This window comes from Schistocerca serialis, chromosome 1 (assembly GCF_023864345.2).
Source record: "Schistocerca serialis cubense isolate TAMUIC-IGC-003099 chromosome 1, iqSchSeri2.2, whole genome shotgun sequence".
In the NCBI taxonomy this organism is placed as follows: Eukaryota; Metazoa; Arthropoda; class Insecta; order Orthoptera; family Acrididae; genus Schistocerca; species Schistocerca serialis.
Genome location: NC_064638.1, coordinates 273,019,151 through 273,037,526, shown reverse-complemented (window position 1 = coordinate 273,037,526; position 18,376 = coordinate 273,019,151). Strand labels below are relative to the sequence as shown.

Sequence of the window (18,376 nt, the reverse complement as noted above, 5' to 3'; positions counted from 1 at the left end):
GACCCCAAGATTATCAGGGGTAAAGCGACCCTGGCGGAAACTGTCCTGGCATGGAGCCAGTAGGCCACATGACTCCAGGACCCAACCCAATCGCCAACACATCATACATTCTCAAAGAACGTTTGTGAGGCTGATGGGCCAACAGCTAACCACATCAAGAGTGTTTTTACCAGGTTTGAGCACTGGAATGATTGTGCTCTCCCGCTTTCGTGATGGAAAGACACCATCATACCATATCCAGTTGAAGATGACTAGGAGTTGTTGCTTGTAGTTGGACGAGAGATGTCCAATCATCTGACTGCGGATCCGATCTGGTCCAGGAGCTGTGTCAGGGCAATGTGCATGGGCACTGAGGAGCTCCCACTTTGTAAATGGGGCGTTATACGGTTCACTGTGGCATGTAGTGAACGAGAGGACTTTCCCTTCCATCTGCCATTTCAGAGTGTGAAAGGCTGGGGGGTAATTCTCCGACTCATAGGCTCGAGCATGGTGCTCAGCAAACATGCACGGCAATCACGTTTGTGTCGGTAGATAACATTGATGGTAATGCCCGGGACACCTGTTGGAGGTCTGGTACCCAAAACCACGTCTGATCTTCCAGATTAGGGAAGGAAAGTATGGCACCCAATGGTCGAGGCGTACCTCTCCCAACACTCCTGTTTCCATCGCTCTTTAAGCTGGCGAACGCGGGCATGGAATTGTTTAAAAGTTATTAGGTGCTCCAGAGATGCGTGCCGCTTATGCCGCTGTAGAGCCCATCTACGCTCTTCAATGGCCTCAGCAATTTACGGCGACCACAAAGGTAGTCTTTCGCCGGGGGCATCCGACAGAACAAGGGATCTAATTTTCCACCGCAGATACAATGGTTCTAGTGATCTGCTCAACCACTGCATTGATGGCACCAGAGATTCAACAGTCACAGCAGAGGTGAAAGCTTCCCAGTCTGCCTTGTTCAGAGCCCATCAGGGTAGGCGTCTGTGGGTATGACACTGGGGGAGTGACAGAAAGATGGGGAAGTGGTCACTACCACACAAGTCATCATGGATTCTCCAGTGGACAGATGGGAGAGGTCCTGGGCTGCAAAGTGATACATAAATAGCCGAAGAAGTGCCACGAACCACACTGAAATGTGTGGAAGACCCAGTATTTAGGAGGCAGGGGTCAAGCTGAGACAGTAAATTTTCTACCTCTCTACCTCTGACAGTAAGCATGCTGCCACCCCACAAGGAGTTATGGGCAGTAAAATCTTCCAAAAGTAGGAAAGGTTTAGGAAATTGATGAATCGGTGCAGCCAAGATGTTCAGGGGTACCACACCATCTGGAGGAAGATATATGTTGCAGATAGTTATTTCCTGCGTCGTCCTTATCCTGACAGCCACAGCTCCAAGAGGAGAGTGAAGGGGCACAGGTTCACTACATATTGAGTTCAGGACATAGACGCAAACTCACATGACACTCTATTATTGTCGCTATGGTTCCTGTAATATCCCTTATAGCTACGGAGGGCAATGCAGAAAGCAGGTGTAAAACTTAACAGTTGCTGTAGGTTGCCGTAGCTCAGGCAGGTGGTGGAAAAAACTGCAGCAATTCCACTGGAGGGTGACATTATACTGAGGCAGGGAAGGCATGAAATGCTCAGTGAGGCAGTTTACACCTCAGGGCCACCTGCTGCCACCAACTTAGTTCCTGAGCAGTCTATATCCATTGTATCTGAGGGTCCGGCGAGATCTAGGTCCTCAGCAGACGCCAGAATCGCCACCTCATCCTGAGAGACAGAGCTTGTAGATAGTGGTGGAGTGGGTGCTACCACAATTTCCTTGTTCTTGAGGGTCTTCTTTTTGGATTTCTCTCGCTGCTCCTTAGGTTTCTCTGGCTGGGAGAGCTTCTTTGATTCAGTCCCCAGGACTGAGGAGGATCATGAAGCCCTACAACCAGCTGCTTTTGGGCACTTCAGCCACTGACAGGTGTCATCTTTCCCACTAGTAGAAACCTGGGAAGGGAGGTCCCCATGGGACCCCTTCCTAGGGGGAGGAGCCGAAGAAGACTCACGCTTCTCTGGCTTAGAAGTCGGTAGTTTGGGAAGGGAGGGGAGGGGGGGGGGGGGAGGCAGTGCTCCCGAAGTAGGTGGTGAGGAAGCAACAGGGAGGGAAGTGCCCCCCACCACGAAGGGGACAGCTGTAGCCTTACAGCTTTGAGAGCCAACTGGATTTGACTTAATGGATAGGGCTATAACTGATCTCGTAGCAGCGGCGTAAGAGGATTTCAGAGGTACAGGATGTAGGCAGTCAAATTTCCTCTTAGCCTCAGTGTAGGTCAGTTGGTCCAGGGTCTTGTATTCCACAATTTTTCTTTCCTTCTGGAGAATCCTGCAGTCTGGTGAGCAAGGGGAATGGTGCTCACCACAGTTGACACAGATGGGAGGCGGGGTATATGAAGTATTGGAATGTGATGGACATCCACAGTCGCTATGAAGTTGGAAGTACAGCGGGAACACATGTCCGAATTTCCAGCACTTAAAGCACCGCATAAGGGGAGGGACACATGGTTTATCGCCACAGTGGGAAACCATCACCTTGACCCTTTTAGGCAATGAACCCTCAAAGGACGCCAAGATGGGGGCACTGGTAGCAACCCTGTTGTCTTTGGGTCCCCTGTAAACGCGTCAGATGAAATGAATACCCCACTGTTCTAGATTGGCGCAGAGCTCGTCGACAGATTGCAAGAGGAGGTTGTGATGGAAAATAATCCCCTGGACCATGATGAGGCTTTTATAGGGAGTGATGGAAACAGGAATATCACACAGCCAGTCACAAGCAAGTAACGCTCGGGATTGGGCTGGGGATGCTGTCAGAATCAAGACTGCGCCATTTCTCATCTTGGACAGCACTGTCACTTCCCCAAACTTATCCTCAAGAGGTTCAACAAAATATTGAGGCTTCATAGGTAGAAAGGAGTACCGTCCATTCTGCTACAGACTAATACCGAGGCGAATATGGCTCTGTTGTTTCTGTAGCCCTACATGGTGTAGCAAGGGAGGGGAAACAATTTAGGATCATACCTGTCACCAGGAAGAGGTGACTTAGTGCACTTCATTGTGGGTCATCTGGCCTGATGCCACCCACTCCAATCAGAGGCTCTCCCCATGGGCACAACCCAGCCACAGCAAAGGCCACCTGGCATGATGGCCATTGCCAGAAATCCTGATGCCCCATGAAGACAGGCATCTACTCCTTGGTATACGTCGCGAGTTTACTAGTCGGGCAACAGCAGTGTGATCCCTGTGTTGTCAGGGGGCTACCACCAAATGGGTGCATGATGGCCCCACCACAACGGACTGGCTACTGTGTTGGATATTGAGTGCAGAGAAATCCAATATTGCCATGGGGACAAAAGAGGACAGGAGACAACTGAAGAAGATGACATACTCCAGAAAGTGTCCTCATCCAAATAGTTGAACTGCAGGTGGAGATGCAAATCCATGACAAGAGGTTCAGGAGATTGAATCGAAGGGCACTATGGATAATTAATGCATCATTAAGGCGTCCCTCCCCATATGGCCCGCACTTCTGTAGAATTTGGAAAGTGGCAGGTCAAGCCATAAAATGGGTTCTGAACTTATAGGGCCGAAAAGTGCGAGACTCCTTTTAGTCACCTCTTATGACAGGTAAGAATACCTCAGGCCTATTCTAATACCCGGACTCACAGGGGGAGGGGGACGATACATTACAAATGAGTGAAATTACAAATGAGTGACAATTTCCGTGTACCATCAACTGGTATGACTCTGACCCCAGGGTCAGTTCCACTCTTTTTCTTTCCATTTCTGGATGAACCTTTATAACTTCTTGAAAATAAAAATCATCATAACAGTACAATGGAATTTGTTGATTTGAATTCACACATTTTAAAATTAATTTTAAAAATAATATAGTTCAAAATAAATTTAAGCAAGCCCTACATATCTGCTTATAAATTCAATTGGAAAACAAATTTTATGGCCCAGTTCTTGTATGTTCAAATGCACCAATTTTAATGAAGTTGTCTGACCTGTTAACAGTATAAACAATTATAACAATCATAAACGTTTTTTTAAAAAAAGGGTAACACTTGCACCCTACCTTTTTCCCCTCAGGGGTAACCTAAATTTTTTCACTAAGGGTTGACGTTGACCTACAAAATATTATCACTGGACTTCCAGTAATCCACACACATTTGCCTAAATACGGCATAAAACAAATGTGTAATTTATAACCACTGTTCACAAATTAAGACTGAGGCAACAATGAATTTAAATTCATTGTCAGTCTTGGACAGCATATGTATTACAAGTGTTCTCTTTATTGCAGAAGTTTTAGACTGAGCTGGCTGGACAGTTTCAAAGCTAGGCACAACATCGTGTGGAATGAAGTGTGTAGGAAAGCGAAGGATGTGCAGGAAAGTGTAGAAACAGAATGGAGGATAATACTGTCCAACTTAGTAGTGAATTATGACCCAAATGACGTGTTCAGTGCCAATGAAACAGCGACGCTGCCTTCAAAATGGTTAGCAATTCAAGGTGAAAAGTGCACCGCCCAAGGTGAAAAGACACTGGCGGAATAATGTCCAAGGAAAGACTCACTATACTGCTTTGTGGAAACATGTTAGGTGAAATGGAGAAGTCACTGGTGATTGGAAAGGCAGCAAACCGCATTGTTTCAAAAACATAGACGTCAGTAAGCTTACAGTCACATGACGAAGCAATGAAAAGGCATGGATGGGGAGTGGTCTTATAGAAGAATGGCTGGGTTCTTTCAATGCCAAAATAAAAAGAAATCACTAAGTTCTCCTTTTCCTAGACAATGCAACCTGCCACCTGAAAGTAACGTTATCAAATGTGAAATTGGCTTGGTTCCCTCCAGGTTCAACCAGCCTCACATAAGGCACTGTTGTTTCAGATTGTCCCACTCCTCAATGGCGATTTGATGTAGATCCCTCAGAGTGGTTCGAGGGTCACGTCGTCCATAAACAGCCCTTTTCAATCTATCTCAGGAGTGTTCGATAAAACCCATGGTCCAGGTGGTTATTTATAAATGTGAGTGTCATTATATGCAATTTCTGACACAATCTCTTATTCTTAGTGTTGAAGAAACAGAAAGTGTGTTTGCTCTTGTACAGTCAGTTTCTGTCCTGAATGCCATAAATTGGATTGGCTTGGCAGTAAAGGAAATAAAACCGGAAACTGTCACCAAATGCTTTAACAAAGCGAGGTTTGGGGGTCAAGAACAAGACAAATCTGTGGCCATCAAAGTTCAAGAAAATGCAGCAGCAATTGCTGAATTAATGAAAATGTGAACCATTTCATGTAGATGATTACATTCAAAGTGATGACTTTCTGTCAACTCATTACATTTTCACTTCAACAACACATTTAATGGAAGGATGATGAAGAAATAAAGGAAGAAGAAGAGCAGCAAAATGATGTCCCTAGAAAAATTAATACGCCTGAAGAAGCCATTGCACGGATAAATGATGTTATGCAAATTGCAGCACACACAAATTCTCCCAACTTGTTGGAACTATTGTACGGTCCAAAAAATTGTCTAGAAAGAGCAATTTTGAACAGCAAATTAAAACAAGTTTCCCTCCTTGATATGTGGCGAAGAAAGTGAATTGCAAAGAAAATGAACATGGGAATAATAAGAAAAATCTCTTTCCAAAGTGTGGCAATTCTTTCTCAGAACAAAAGCTTGGTGTAATGAAATTGCCAGAGACTCTGGAAACTAATGAAAGTGATTTTGATCCTTCAGAAAATCCTGTGGTCGAAGAGTTGCTGCTCACTAAGTGCGAGTGTCAAGACCTTTTTCCAAAGGCCTTTGTTATTGTGAAAATAGTTGGGGATAAAAGGGTGAAGCAAACTTTTCACTATGTTCGTATTATTCACAAAGTTCCAACAAAGGAAAGTTAGGTGAAGTAATGGGGCTTCACCCCACTGACTCAATGAAAACTACATTTGTTCCCAAAGAACATGATATATTCACTGCCCTATTCTGTTATGTGATTGGCAAGCTGCCTCCACCAAAGCTACTGCCTGATGGGCATAGAATTCTGTACAAATTTCCTGGGAGGGTTTTAGTAAAAGAAGCTTAATGTTTTTTATCGGTAAAAGTTTTTGTAGTGTGTTTTAAATAAAGGACTGATAATTATACTCCTAGAAATGTTCGTTTCACCTGTATCTAGCTAACCAACATTTTACAAAGCAATTCCTTCACAGAGTCATACTCATACTGCATACCACAGCCATACTGCATGTGTTATAATAATAAGCAAATTTGAGGGGTCAATGTAACCCCATCATGGGGTAACATTGGCCCCTTTCAAATTTTTTTCTATTAATCTATGAGAGATAGAACTACACAGGGCACTGTGTGTGTTTTCATTACAATCATAAAAATCACCATGAATAGAAATTGATACATGCAAGAGATATTCCACAGAAACATCAAAAGATGGGTCAGGCTTACTCCTGATGACAGTAATATACTCAGGCAATCAAAACGAAATACATGACTTGTGGTGTATTGTTTAAAGAATTGGGGTGGGGTAGAGGTAAAAAGATAAACTATGTACTGTATAGTGACAGGATGACGCTAATTAAAATTATAGCAGAAAAAGTAGATATATCATAGCTATCATACAGGGGCATATGCCAACATCTGGACATATTGGTGGTGAAACAGAAGAAGGGTACAAACAACTTTAAGTACTGCAATATGTGGATGACAGAAAATCTTATGCTGGACTGGAATGCTGTGAAAAAAGATGAACAAAAAGCTGAAATGACAGGAAGGTGTGGATTAGGAATCAGAAATGTAAGAAGAAGACAGACAAAGACATTTTTGCTTTAGCTTGGAAAAAGAGCCAATGTCACAGATACATTCTTTCAGAACTGGTCAAGAAAATGTTGTATGTGCATAAAACCAGGGACTATCAAAATAATGATGACATCAGGGAATAAAAGTGGAATGGGGCTAGACTGATACTACAAGCCAACATTGATCACTATGGTTCTCTGTTTGTTAATTAATTTTCAGCTAGTTTGAAGATAGATTCTGGTTTCTTCATTCTGGAAGCAGCTTTAATGTATTAAAGAGGAACTCCCATTGTAGAACAAATCTAACACTGACGGATCAAAATTTTATGTTTTTGTGAGTGTATATAATTCCGAATGGAGGTAAAATACAGCCAATGGCCTTGCCGCAGTGGTAACACTGGCTCCCATCAGATCACCGAAGCTCAGCACTGTCAGGTTGGGCTAACACTTTGATGGGTGACCATCCAATCTGCCGAGCACTGTTGGCAAACAGTGTGCACTCAGTCATTGTGAGCCAAGCTGAGGAGCTACTTGATTGAGAAGCAGTGGCTCTGGTCTCCTAGAATGACAAAACTGCTGGGAAAGCAGTGTGCTGGCCACATACCCCTCCATATCTGCATCGAGTGATGCCTGTGGGCTGAGGCTGACATGGCAGCCTGTCAATACCATTAGGCCTCCATGGCCTGTTCGGGTTGAGTTTAGAAAGTAAAATAATTTTCACATCTGTTGTTGCTAGGACTTAGTCTCTCTCTCTCTCTCTCTCTCTCTCTCTCTCTCTCTCTCTCTCTCTCATTTTTTTTACAACCTCTAAAAATATGAATACTGCAACTCTGATAAAAAAGAAAATTATTGGAAAACATTTACTCTGACACCTGTCATTTGTGTTCTCCACGTGCCAATTTTCTGATGATCATAGCTGAGCATAATTAGTGTCCAGTAAGGAGTAAGACAAGGATGCTATCTACCACCTACCCTTTTCAACCTCTACTTGGCCAATGCTCATTAGATGTCAAAGGAGTAGAAATTGGAGGAAGAAGATTAGGGTGTCAGGCGTTTGCTGATGACATGGTCCTTCTAGCCACAGGGGAAAAAAGAATTACAGGATTTAGTGGACACCATTGAAGCTAACGGAAAAAAATATGGAATGAAAATTAACACAAAGAAAACAAAAGTATTGGCACTAGGAGGAAATAAAGAAATAAAAATTATGCTGAATGGAGAAATATTGGAACAAGTGCAAAATTTCAAGTATCTTGGAAGCAGCATAGGCACCGACTGGAAGTGCAGGACAGAAACTGAAACAAGGATAGCAATGGCAAGAGAGGCATTTTATAAGAAAAGAAGAATTTTCTGCAGAAAAAGACTCAAAATGTTTTGTATGGCATGTTCTTCTGTATGACACTGAAACACGGACTTTAAGGAAGAAAGACAGAGAAAAGCTGGAGGCTTTTGAGATGTGGACATGGCAGAGAATGGAAAGAATAAGTTGAATGGACAGACTAAAAAAATGAAGAGGTATTGAGAAGAGTGGGAGAGAAAAGACAGTTACCAGATGTAATAAAAAGAAGAAAAAGAAATTGGACTGGGCATATTTTAAGAAAGAAGGACGAACTGATAGAAACAGTTTTAGAAGGTTATGTACAAGGGAAAAGGAAGTGAGGAAGGAAGAGATTTCAGATACTGGATGACGTGATGGACTGTACAACATACAGCAGCCTTAAGAAGGAAGCAATGGATCACAGAAAATGGAGAGCCAAAGGACCTGCTAATATGACAAAAAACTGATGGTGGTGGTGGTGGTGGTGGTGTCCAGAATCAAAAATCTTGTAAAAATGATCAATCTCGCTCCATTCCATGGCAAATTAAGCAAAGAGCAGCGTTCGAAGATTAGTTGCAATGCAGTACAAGCTGTAAACAAAAAGAAATTGCAGATTTAAAGTAAAACCTGAGATGTGGGAAGCAAATAAATTTAAAAAAAAAACAACACCAAGCAACAAAGAATACTAATAAGAAAGCATTCTGGAAAACAAAAACAACACACCAATTCAACCGCGTCCAAGGAGCAAGGGATTCTTATAGAATGGAAACGATATTATATTGAAGAGCTGTAGGCCCTATTGTGAGCCACAAAAATTAAACAAGAATTTGAGAAAGTATGAAATGCTCTGAAAAAGTAAGTAATGATTTGATAACATCCCAGGTGGAAAATTTGTTTTTGTAAAACTTTTACTACCCCAGAATATTTTAGGAAAAGTATCATGCTAATTGATTCCAAGGAGTAACAAGGTAACTTAGCTACATGTAAAGGTGACTGGACTTCGAGCATTGTAGCTCACACTTCAAAAGTATTAATATTAATAATAAACAGCAAAATTTACATAGTTACTGCAAACCTCTAGAAAGCAGTTGACATTCTCAATTGGAACCTACTAATGGAAATTCTAAGCATCATTAAACTGGACTATAGAGACAGAGTAATAATTAAAGAACTATACAAAGAACAGTGACAAGGCCTAGTAAAGATAATAACTACACAAGCACACAAAAAATGTTAGAATACTTAACGGTGTTGGACATGGTTGCAATCTGACTCCATCCCTTTTCATCGTCTACACAGAACTTAACAATAAACGAGTGCTCTGGATACCGTGCAGGTATCAGAATGAAATGGAGGAAAAATAAAAAATCTTATGTTTGCAGATGACATAACTATCATAGCTCCTGATGAAAGAAATCATGAAAAATAATTTTAGATCCAGTAGATATTGTAGAACAAAAGCAAACTGGTGCTTTTCATTTATTATTATAATGTTGTTCTACCAAGAACCGACGGAAGATTCTGTTAATATGAATTTTAGATCCCTTGGATACACTACTATGGGATGAGTAGGAAATGGAAATTAACTCAAAAAAGATAGAACTACCCACGTGCTCCAAGGAAACAGAAGACATAAACATACAATAAGTCAGAGAAATATTCAGGATGTCAGATAAGTAAAGATAGAAGAACCAAATACGACAAAGATTTACAGAAGCAAAAATGTTCATGAAAAAAAGAAAAATGCTTTGCTCAGACTGCATATATATTAGAGTAACGAAAAAGGTGGTTTTGAGCTGCATAGGGAGCGTAACACTTTATGGCTGTGAGATATGGACACTACGCAAAAATTAAATGAAATCTCTTCACGTATATGTGATATGGTGCTGGAGAAAATTTGTAAAATGTGAAGTGGACAGAAAAAAAAGAACTGGCAAAGAAAGGACATTTGGGAGACCAACAGAGCGAAGTAGACATGAATGTTCTGGTCACACAAACGAATCAACCTGTTCCTAGTCTATGTCTTCGGAGAAATACTACACGGGAAGGTTTTCCAAGGAAGATCACGCCTGGCACTTTCGTTTCAGGAGCGAACGAATTTGATTCCAATGGATCCAGAAGCTGAGCTGCCAACCAATCGAAAGATCGATTAAGAACTCTAGGTTCAAACCCCTTGATAAAATTAAGCAAAACTCATTATCTTAAGCAATGGCTCACTACATTAAAATAATAAACCGCAAGCAATGACTTAAGTAAGTACCATTTTTAGACATTTTATTGCAACAAATTGACCAAAAACGATGAGATTTTATCATCCACAGGGAATGGCACGTCATCAAAGTACAGTTTCAATCAGAAACTGAATATGCTTTATCTTTAATTAAATCACTCACCGCATCAATATCAGCTGGACGCATTTTGTTTCTTTCATCGTCATCTATACCGTCAGAAACACCATTCGTCTGAGGTTCAGTCGGAGGGGTTTGCTCGGATTGACTGGTGTCTGCCATTGTGGGCTGATGAGTTCACTCTGAAAAATAAAAATAACACCCATAGAAAACAGCACAAAATTTACCGAACATTGCATTCTAGCAAAATGTCACAAATATTATTGTATCCTCAATGCAGACTTCGTAAGGATGCTGCGCGCGGACACTGCCGCGATGAGAGTTTTCTGTTTGCCTTACTTATTTCCGTCTGACACCATGATTTCAGTTCACTTGTATTGTATCAGCGGTTCACACTCTATCAGTACCACACGCCTGCAAAGGAACTCTTGAGTCAGGTCTCAATAATACGTCTTCTGTAACAATCAAACTTAACGTCCACTTTTGGTTTGAATTCTAACGATTGTTTTAAACAGGTTTTCGTCGTAAGTCGACAAAAATTTGTTATACCATCTAACTAAATATTTGCACAGTGGAATGTTCTCTCAATGAAACGTGACAGAGATTGGTCCACGGAACGCTTTGTCTGATAATGTGTGAACAGCTCAACAAATCACGAAGACACATTTATTAGTCCAACAAATCGATATGGAAGGCGACAAAAACAAAAAGTTATAACCAGGCCACGCTTGTTTTCCCGGTTTCATAAATTCCACCAGTCACCAATTAGCTGCGTCCTATCAAATAACATGCGAAACAGATCGATGACAGAAAACGAATCCAGTAACAACGTTTCCTCTACAACCATTTATGTTGTCACAACTGGTTTCACACTTATTTCAGTCTCCTCAATGAATCATGTATCTATCCTATACAAGAATAGGTCTTCCACACTGCTCGCAGCAGCAGAAGTTAGGACAGTAATAATATTCTCTCTAAATTAGATGTCTTGTCAAAACGGTATAGAAATACTATTCGTGTGCTACCAGTGTGACGATAGACAGTCGATATTGCCACTCTAGTGACAATAGTGTCACAGGGATATTTCCACCCTGGCGCTTCCTAGGCCACGGAGGCGGATTCATCATACTTAATAATTCAGAAATTATCATGTAGAAAGTAAACTGTCTTGTGTGTTCGAAAACACTCGGTATCACGTAGGGTATGATGTGGTTACTTTGAAAAAAAAGTTTAAAATGCGATAATTATGAACCTATGAAAATGTGATATTTTGTTTAGTTTCTTACAGTGTGTTTTAACGCAAAACCTGCAAACGTCAACGGCACGAATTTAGATACTTTTTTCTGACATTTACCGATCAGAACCAGGATAGCACGGCACTTAAAACGTTATACATGTTGTTTCCTTATACTGATCATGAATTTACGAATTTCACACCATCTGCGTGCTGACACTGACCTGAGTGTTCAAGAAATTAATAATGCAACACTTTTTTACTGAAAGCATATTTGTTTTATTCAGGATTCCAATACCCCATTTTGGTCCTATCCTCTTTCTTTTGTATACCGATGACCTGAATGACACTGTCCATGCCAAACAGACAACTTTATTTGCAGATAATAACAGTATTTTGATCACAGGGTCAGACCAAAAAGAGCTTCAATTAACTACAGATGCATCACTGCTGGAGCTAACAAGCTGGTTTGAAAAAAATAAACTTTTAATTAACACTGGGAAAACGGTGGTCAAGAACTTTCCTATAACCCACTATAAACAAGAAAATGAACACGCATTGAAAATAAAGAACAAAATTGTAAAATTAGTTGATGTTAAGTTCGCAGGAATATATCTGCAGAGTGATCTCAAGTGTAATACACACATTAAAACTCTTAACTATCATCAATCTGTTACATGCTACGGATACTAAGCGCTAGCTTTAATAGAGAAATAGTAATACAGGCATATCACGCACATTTCCAGTCAGCAATCTGATATGGAATAACATTTTAGGGGAGTGCACACTGTAGTCAATCTGTTTTCACAACCCAGAAATGAGCTATCAGAATCATCTGCAACATAAAGAGGCAAGGTTCATGTCGCTCTCTTTTTGCTGCTCTAAAGATACTGAACCTTCCATGACTATATATATATATATATATATATATATATATATATATATATATATATATATATATATATATATATATATATATATATATTTGAAACAGTAGTCTTTGTAAGAGAATATTTAAAAACCTCCAGTGCCTATCAGCTGAACAGCTCTGTGCGCAATCACACAACAAGAAATGTCAATAACATTCATGTCCCATATGCCAGAACATCAGCCTACCAGAAGAGTGTCCTTCATAGAGGCGCACAATTTGTGTGTGTGTGTGTGTGTGTGTGTGTGTGTGTGTGTGTGTGTGTGTGTGTAATTTTTAACTTTCTGTATCATTTATTGACCTTTCCTATATTTGTATAAGATGTCAGAGGACCAAAACTAAATTTGAAAAAATATTCCCCATTGTTTTGCCTACAAAACCGTATTTTTTCAACTAATCTTCGTTCAATGCAACGGCCTTACGCTACCTTCCTGGAAGGGCTCGTATGCCCACACAGTGCCACTCTGCAGGTCGACGTAGGAGACAACGTCTTGCTGCATCAATAACCTACCCATCATCACGCACTGGCTATTATCAGTCGATCACCTCGTGTGAGTATAGCCGCACGTTCCAACAATGCAGGAGTCATAGCTGTGTGCAGCCTGTAGGCACGCGGGAGATTCGAGAGGTTTGCGCAACCTTGTTGCGATGATAACAGACCCTCGCCCAACGACTCACCATGCTTTTGTTCACTGCCATGTGTCTGTGGACGTCCAGCAAGTGCCTGTGAATATCTCCGATGCTCAGTGACAGCTCCGCTTGGAACGCACATCCGCCACAGATGTAATTTTGAAGGCTACAAATTAGTACTACTTCACGAAACTGTAGGGGCTGATGCGGGATATTCCACGACGACCCGCAACAATTTTCAACCTAAAATGTGTGTTGCATGGCTTATTGAACGCCCCACGTATTTTTCTGTTACTGCAAGCGTTAGCGATACTCGATGACAGTCTTTACTCCTCGTTATTTGCGATGGAGTAAGGGAAATAATATGCGGAAAGAAGACGCGCTATTAGTCACACAACAAGAGCAGGGTGTTGATCAGGCACTCCTTGGAGAAGAATGTGGATATATTGCCGCCTTGCATCACAAAAACAGAATATTTAGGCTGCACTAAACGGTCACTAACACGACCTAGGAAATGTAGGAAATTCTACAGCGCTAAGAAATAATATTAAACTCATGTAAAGCTGTTCCACGGAAATTGTCCTGAGGTCCGTGCTGATAGGATACAACTTGTACACCCGTGAGCATTTGTTATCGTCAATACTTATCAACCTTGAATAGAAAAAAAGTACGGTATGTTAGGGTTATTTGAAACCATTATGAACTGTGAGGTCATCCCGCATACCAAGGAATGGGAACTCAATGAAACGTATTCCAAACTTTGAAACATGCTCCCAATTTAGTTTTCCACTACGTAATACAATTGTAGGTCAATATTTACTACTACAAAATTAGGAAATGTTAGTGTTTCAAGACGCTCTTTGGTAGGGGTTTTTCTGAAACACTTATGTTTCTGACGTTAGCTCACATGGTAAAAAGTCACGTGTAACTAGTAACACTGTAGAAACGTTTTTGAAAAGCTACAAAAATAATTAGCTGTAGAATTATTGCTTCTGTACTAGAAAGTTTGAGGGATGTATGAACGTAGCTATTTCTTTTCACACGCGGCAGCAGCTGTCACGCTACAAATTGCTGAATACTAAACAAATACGGGACTTAATACAGTCCCCAGATCGTGTTGTTTTTACGTTCTGTTTTACGATGCAAGATGACATTAAATCCAAATTATTCTCTGATAAGTTCCTAATCTACATCTTGCTCTGGTTCCGTGGGCAGTGGTGTGTCCTATCTGCATATTATTTCCCTTATATTTATCAATAGCAAATAATGAGGTGAAAAGACTTCCATGAAGCATCCTAGAATCATACAGTAGTCTCTAACCTCAGGTCAATGCCAGAAGGCAGGGAATGAGAGGCCCGGTAATTCATGATGAGTATAAGGAAACAATCTAATGCAATTGCCGTCAAACTGTTTTACTCAAGAGCCAATATTGACATTGTGAGTCGACATCTTAGGACGCAAAAGCATGGTGGGAGGGGGAGGGAGGGAGGAAGGGGGTGTATTATGACCTCTCAAAGGGAAATTGCATTTTCACGAAACCATGGTTATTGACAGAAGCTTACCACTTACAAATTTTGAAGCTACGTATAAGGTATCACACCACATACTTTTAAGTGAAAAAGAAAATAATATATAAGAACTACTTGCATCTTCTAGGCTTACACAGTGACCGACTTTCCGTACCGACGCGGATAACGTGACCAATGCCATCGCAACAAGAACCCATGTTTGTTTTTCTGATATCCGGAAATATTTTCCAGTCCCTTGATGCCTTGCTATCTGAAAGAATACCAAGCGATTGCAGCAGACCCTTTTCAATCATACTTTTTTAATGGACCAAATATAACAGGATTATTTTAAATAATATGAGGGAACTAATTAAAATTTGTCACAAAGTGATAGAATGGCGGATAACTTTTATGTATAAAAGAGTTTAGAAGTCAGTTTTAGTTATCGTATAACGCGTTTTTTTGGAGGTAACTATCTCAATTGGGTAGCTTCTCCGGGCAAGTAATGTGGTCACGTTCCCTGATAGGGCGCCATGTCGGCATTAGTGATCCAAAGAAGATACTAACAAGCTAAAGGAAGTAACAAGAACCTACATTGTAGCTACAGGGCAGGCAGTAGCGCTGTTCAGGCAAAAAAATGCATTGGCTACTTTTCCTGTTCCGGTGTTTTTACCACAACTTCTACCGATCTACTGTGGCCGAGCAGTTCTAGGCGCTTCAGTCCGGAACCGCCCTGCTGCTACGAACGCAGGTTCAAATCCTGCCTCGGGCATGGATGTGTGTGATGTCCTTCGGTTAGTTAGGTTTAAGTAGTTCTAAGTCTAGGGGACTGATGACCTCAGATAGTCCCATAGTGCTTAGAGCCTTTTGAACCATTTTCTACCTATCTTACTATTAGTCGGTAACCTAAACGCATTAGTATGTTATTAATTAACATAACAGTAACTGGAATACGAGACCCGATCACAAATTTTTACTAAATGTTTTAAATGTCACTTTTCTTCCGCTCATTGCAATGTATTACAACAGCCTTAATTTCATTTCATATTATTTGCTACCAACAAGTACTGATGTACCACATTCGAAGTGACCGTCTCTGTAACGAATCGACGTTACTTTCGTTTGATATTTATGCCATAGCAGCTAATCGGTACGAATTGCGCACGTTCGTGAGTTGTCAGCACTGAAAGACAAACAATAAAATATTCCCGTTCTGACTTGTATTAAACTTGCAGTGGTCACACTTAACTACCACTCTGCCTCTGAAGCAAGCGGCGAAGTTTACTTAACTCATGCTCGACTTCATCAACGTCAATTAAAATTAAATGCATCTTAAAATATCAGTGTCTCTACAAGTACATTTATTTGTTATTGAGAAAGAAAAATAAGCCGTTAACGTTGTTTGACGTTTTTGGAATCTGCTATCATTTGTGAGACACATATTATCGTAAAATACGGCTAAGAACTGCGAGCCGTATGAGCACTTGACTCGGGCCTTTACGATCACTGTCTGCACAGGTTCTTTGTTAAAAGTGACTGTGAGAAACAAAGCAAACAACACATTTTCATAGTTTCATAATTATCATTTTTAAAGGACCTTTTTTTCAACATAGCGCATCATATATAGCCTATGAAACACCGAGTGCATTTGAATACACAAAACACGCTAGTTTCTCCACGATTATTTCTAAATTATTAAATACAATAAAATCGCCTCCATAGCCGAGGAAGCGCACAGACTCAGAATATCTATGTGATGGATATTGACTGGCAAAATCCGCCGCTTGTGAAGATAGGCTTGGGGCTACCTTGATCATAGCAAAGTAAACGTTACATTTAATATACTGTGCATTATGCGACCTATTGTCACCAACCAATCGTTGAGTGTGTCATCACGTGGTTGAACGATCATCATCGTGTGGTGCAGTAGCGGTCTAGTGGTATCACCAGTGAGCCGCGAAGAAACAGTGGTACGAAATAATGCTCACACACACACACACACACACACACACACACACACACACACAGAGAGAGAGAGAGAGAGAGAGAGAGAGAGAGAGAGAGAGAGAGAGAGACGGTCGATCCACGAACCTCCCTATTTGACGCTGATAGCTGGTACAGGGAAAGGCAATTTCGCAAGTTTGCAGCACTGAAATTGGTATCCACACTCAATCACTATTCTTAAATAATGTGGTTTTATTACCGACTGATAGACAACTAGCATTTACATCGAAATGACAAGGCAATCATACGCTAGTCAATTGTTCTTTGTGGCAATGACATGAGCGTATAAATAATTACTCATTACTTTGAATTGTATCAGCATATGTGAAAGACATGTGCGGGCACACGCACATATCTCTTACACTGCTATCCTTCCTTTTTTTCAGGAGCAAGCTGCGTTCGAAAATAACGTCATTTGTGTGTTGGTTCCACCAAGAAGAACCCAAGTCTCCAATTCCTTTGTTGCGCTTTAGAGAATCCACCTAGGATTCTCTAAATCGCCTCCCTAAGTTTTTTGACAACTCTTCAGTGCTATATTGCTTTTACCCTAAAAATAACTTAACTCTGTAGTCCTAACAGATTGAAATAATTAGTACAAATCACTGAAAATGCGTTTTAGTGAGTTCTTACCATGGTACCACGTGCTCTGTTTCTTCCCGTTCCAATCGCGTTTGGAACGAGGAAAGAAAGACTGCTTCAATGCCGCCCTCTCTCTCTCTCTGTCTTTCTCTGTGTGTGTGTGTGTGTGTGTGTGTGTGTGTGTGTGTGTGTGTGTGGTAATTACAGTAGCCTAACCTTCTCTTTATGACCACTACAGGAGTGAAAAGCAGACGGGTAAAGAATATGCCTGGATTCTTCACTTATATCGATTCTTGAAATTTCGTAAGTAGTCTTTTGCTGAATACTGAGTATCAATTTCCAAAACCCTGACAACTTACGTGTTTTTTTTTAGCATTTTTAACGCTTTCCCATGAGTCTAACAAACTTACATTCAATATCTCCTGTTTCTGCTATCTGGTATGGCCCCTACATACGAGCACTTGGTGTCCTTAGAGAGTCTACCGCAATACTGCTGTTTAGGACCTTGAAAAGGAACATCTAACACTTTAGAAAATAATTACTTACATTTTTTATATTACACTTTTTTAAAACCACACAAAATGTATGAAATAACTCCTCTTAATCAAATACAGATTCCAAGTCCCATACAGATATCTCTGAAAATGTGTGCTTCTGAATTTTTAATAGCTATGACAATACTTGTAAGATTTATTGGGTTAATGCATAAGTTAGTAGCATTTTTCCATCGGTTTAGTAAACTAAACAGATTTACATAACTGAGACTTTAGTCATCAATAATATTTCTCCTTCACTATTTACAACAATCTGCCAACGAAAGGGTAACTTTCCGATTCCACGACTGTAGAAATCACTTGGTTTTGAGGCGAAGACCACCTCGAGCCATGTTCTGAGGGTGTTTTCATCCGAAACGGAAGGTTGTTCGATATAGAGCGGAAAAGTTGAAATCTGTGGGCGCAAGATCAGGTGAATAAGTT

The 18,376-nt window shown here is 40.8% G+C and overlaps 1 protein-coding gene across 9 annotated transcripts in view; it reads right to left on the bottom strand.

The window, feature by feature from the left end:
- Positions 1-18,376, bottom strand: part of LOC126467819 (protein hu-li tai shao) — a 426,171-nt gene that overhangs the window by 108,227 nt on the left and 299,568 nt on the right. For all 9 annotated transcript variants that reach the window (XM_050096499.1, XM_050096496.1, XM_050096497.1 and 6 more), the window contains one exon: positions 10,562-10,698. In XM_050096499.1, the coding sequence (XP_049952456.1) occupies positions 10,562-10,678 (117 nt within the window). In that variant the 5' untranslated portion in view covers positions 10,679-10,698. The remainder of the gene's footprint in view (positions 1-10,561; positions 10,699-18,376) is intronic.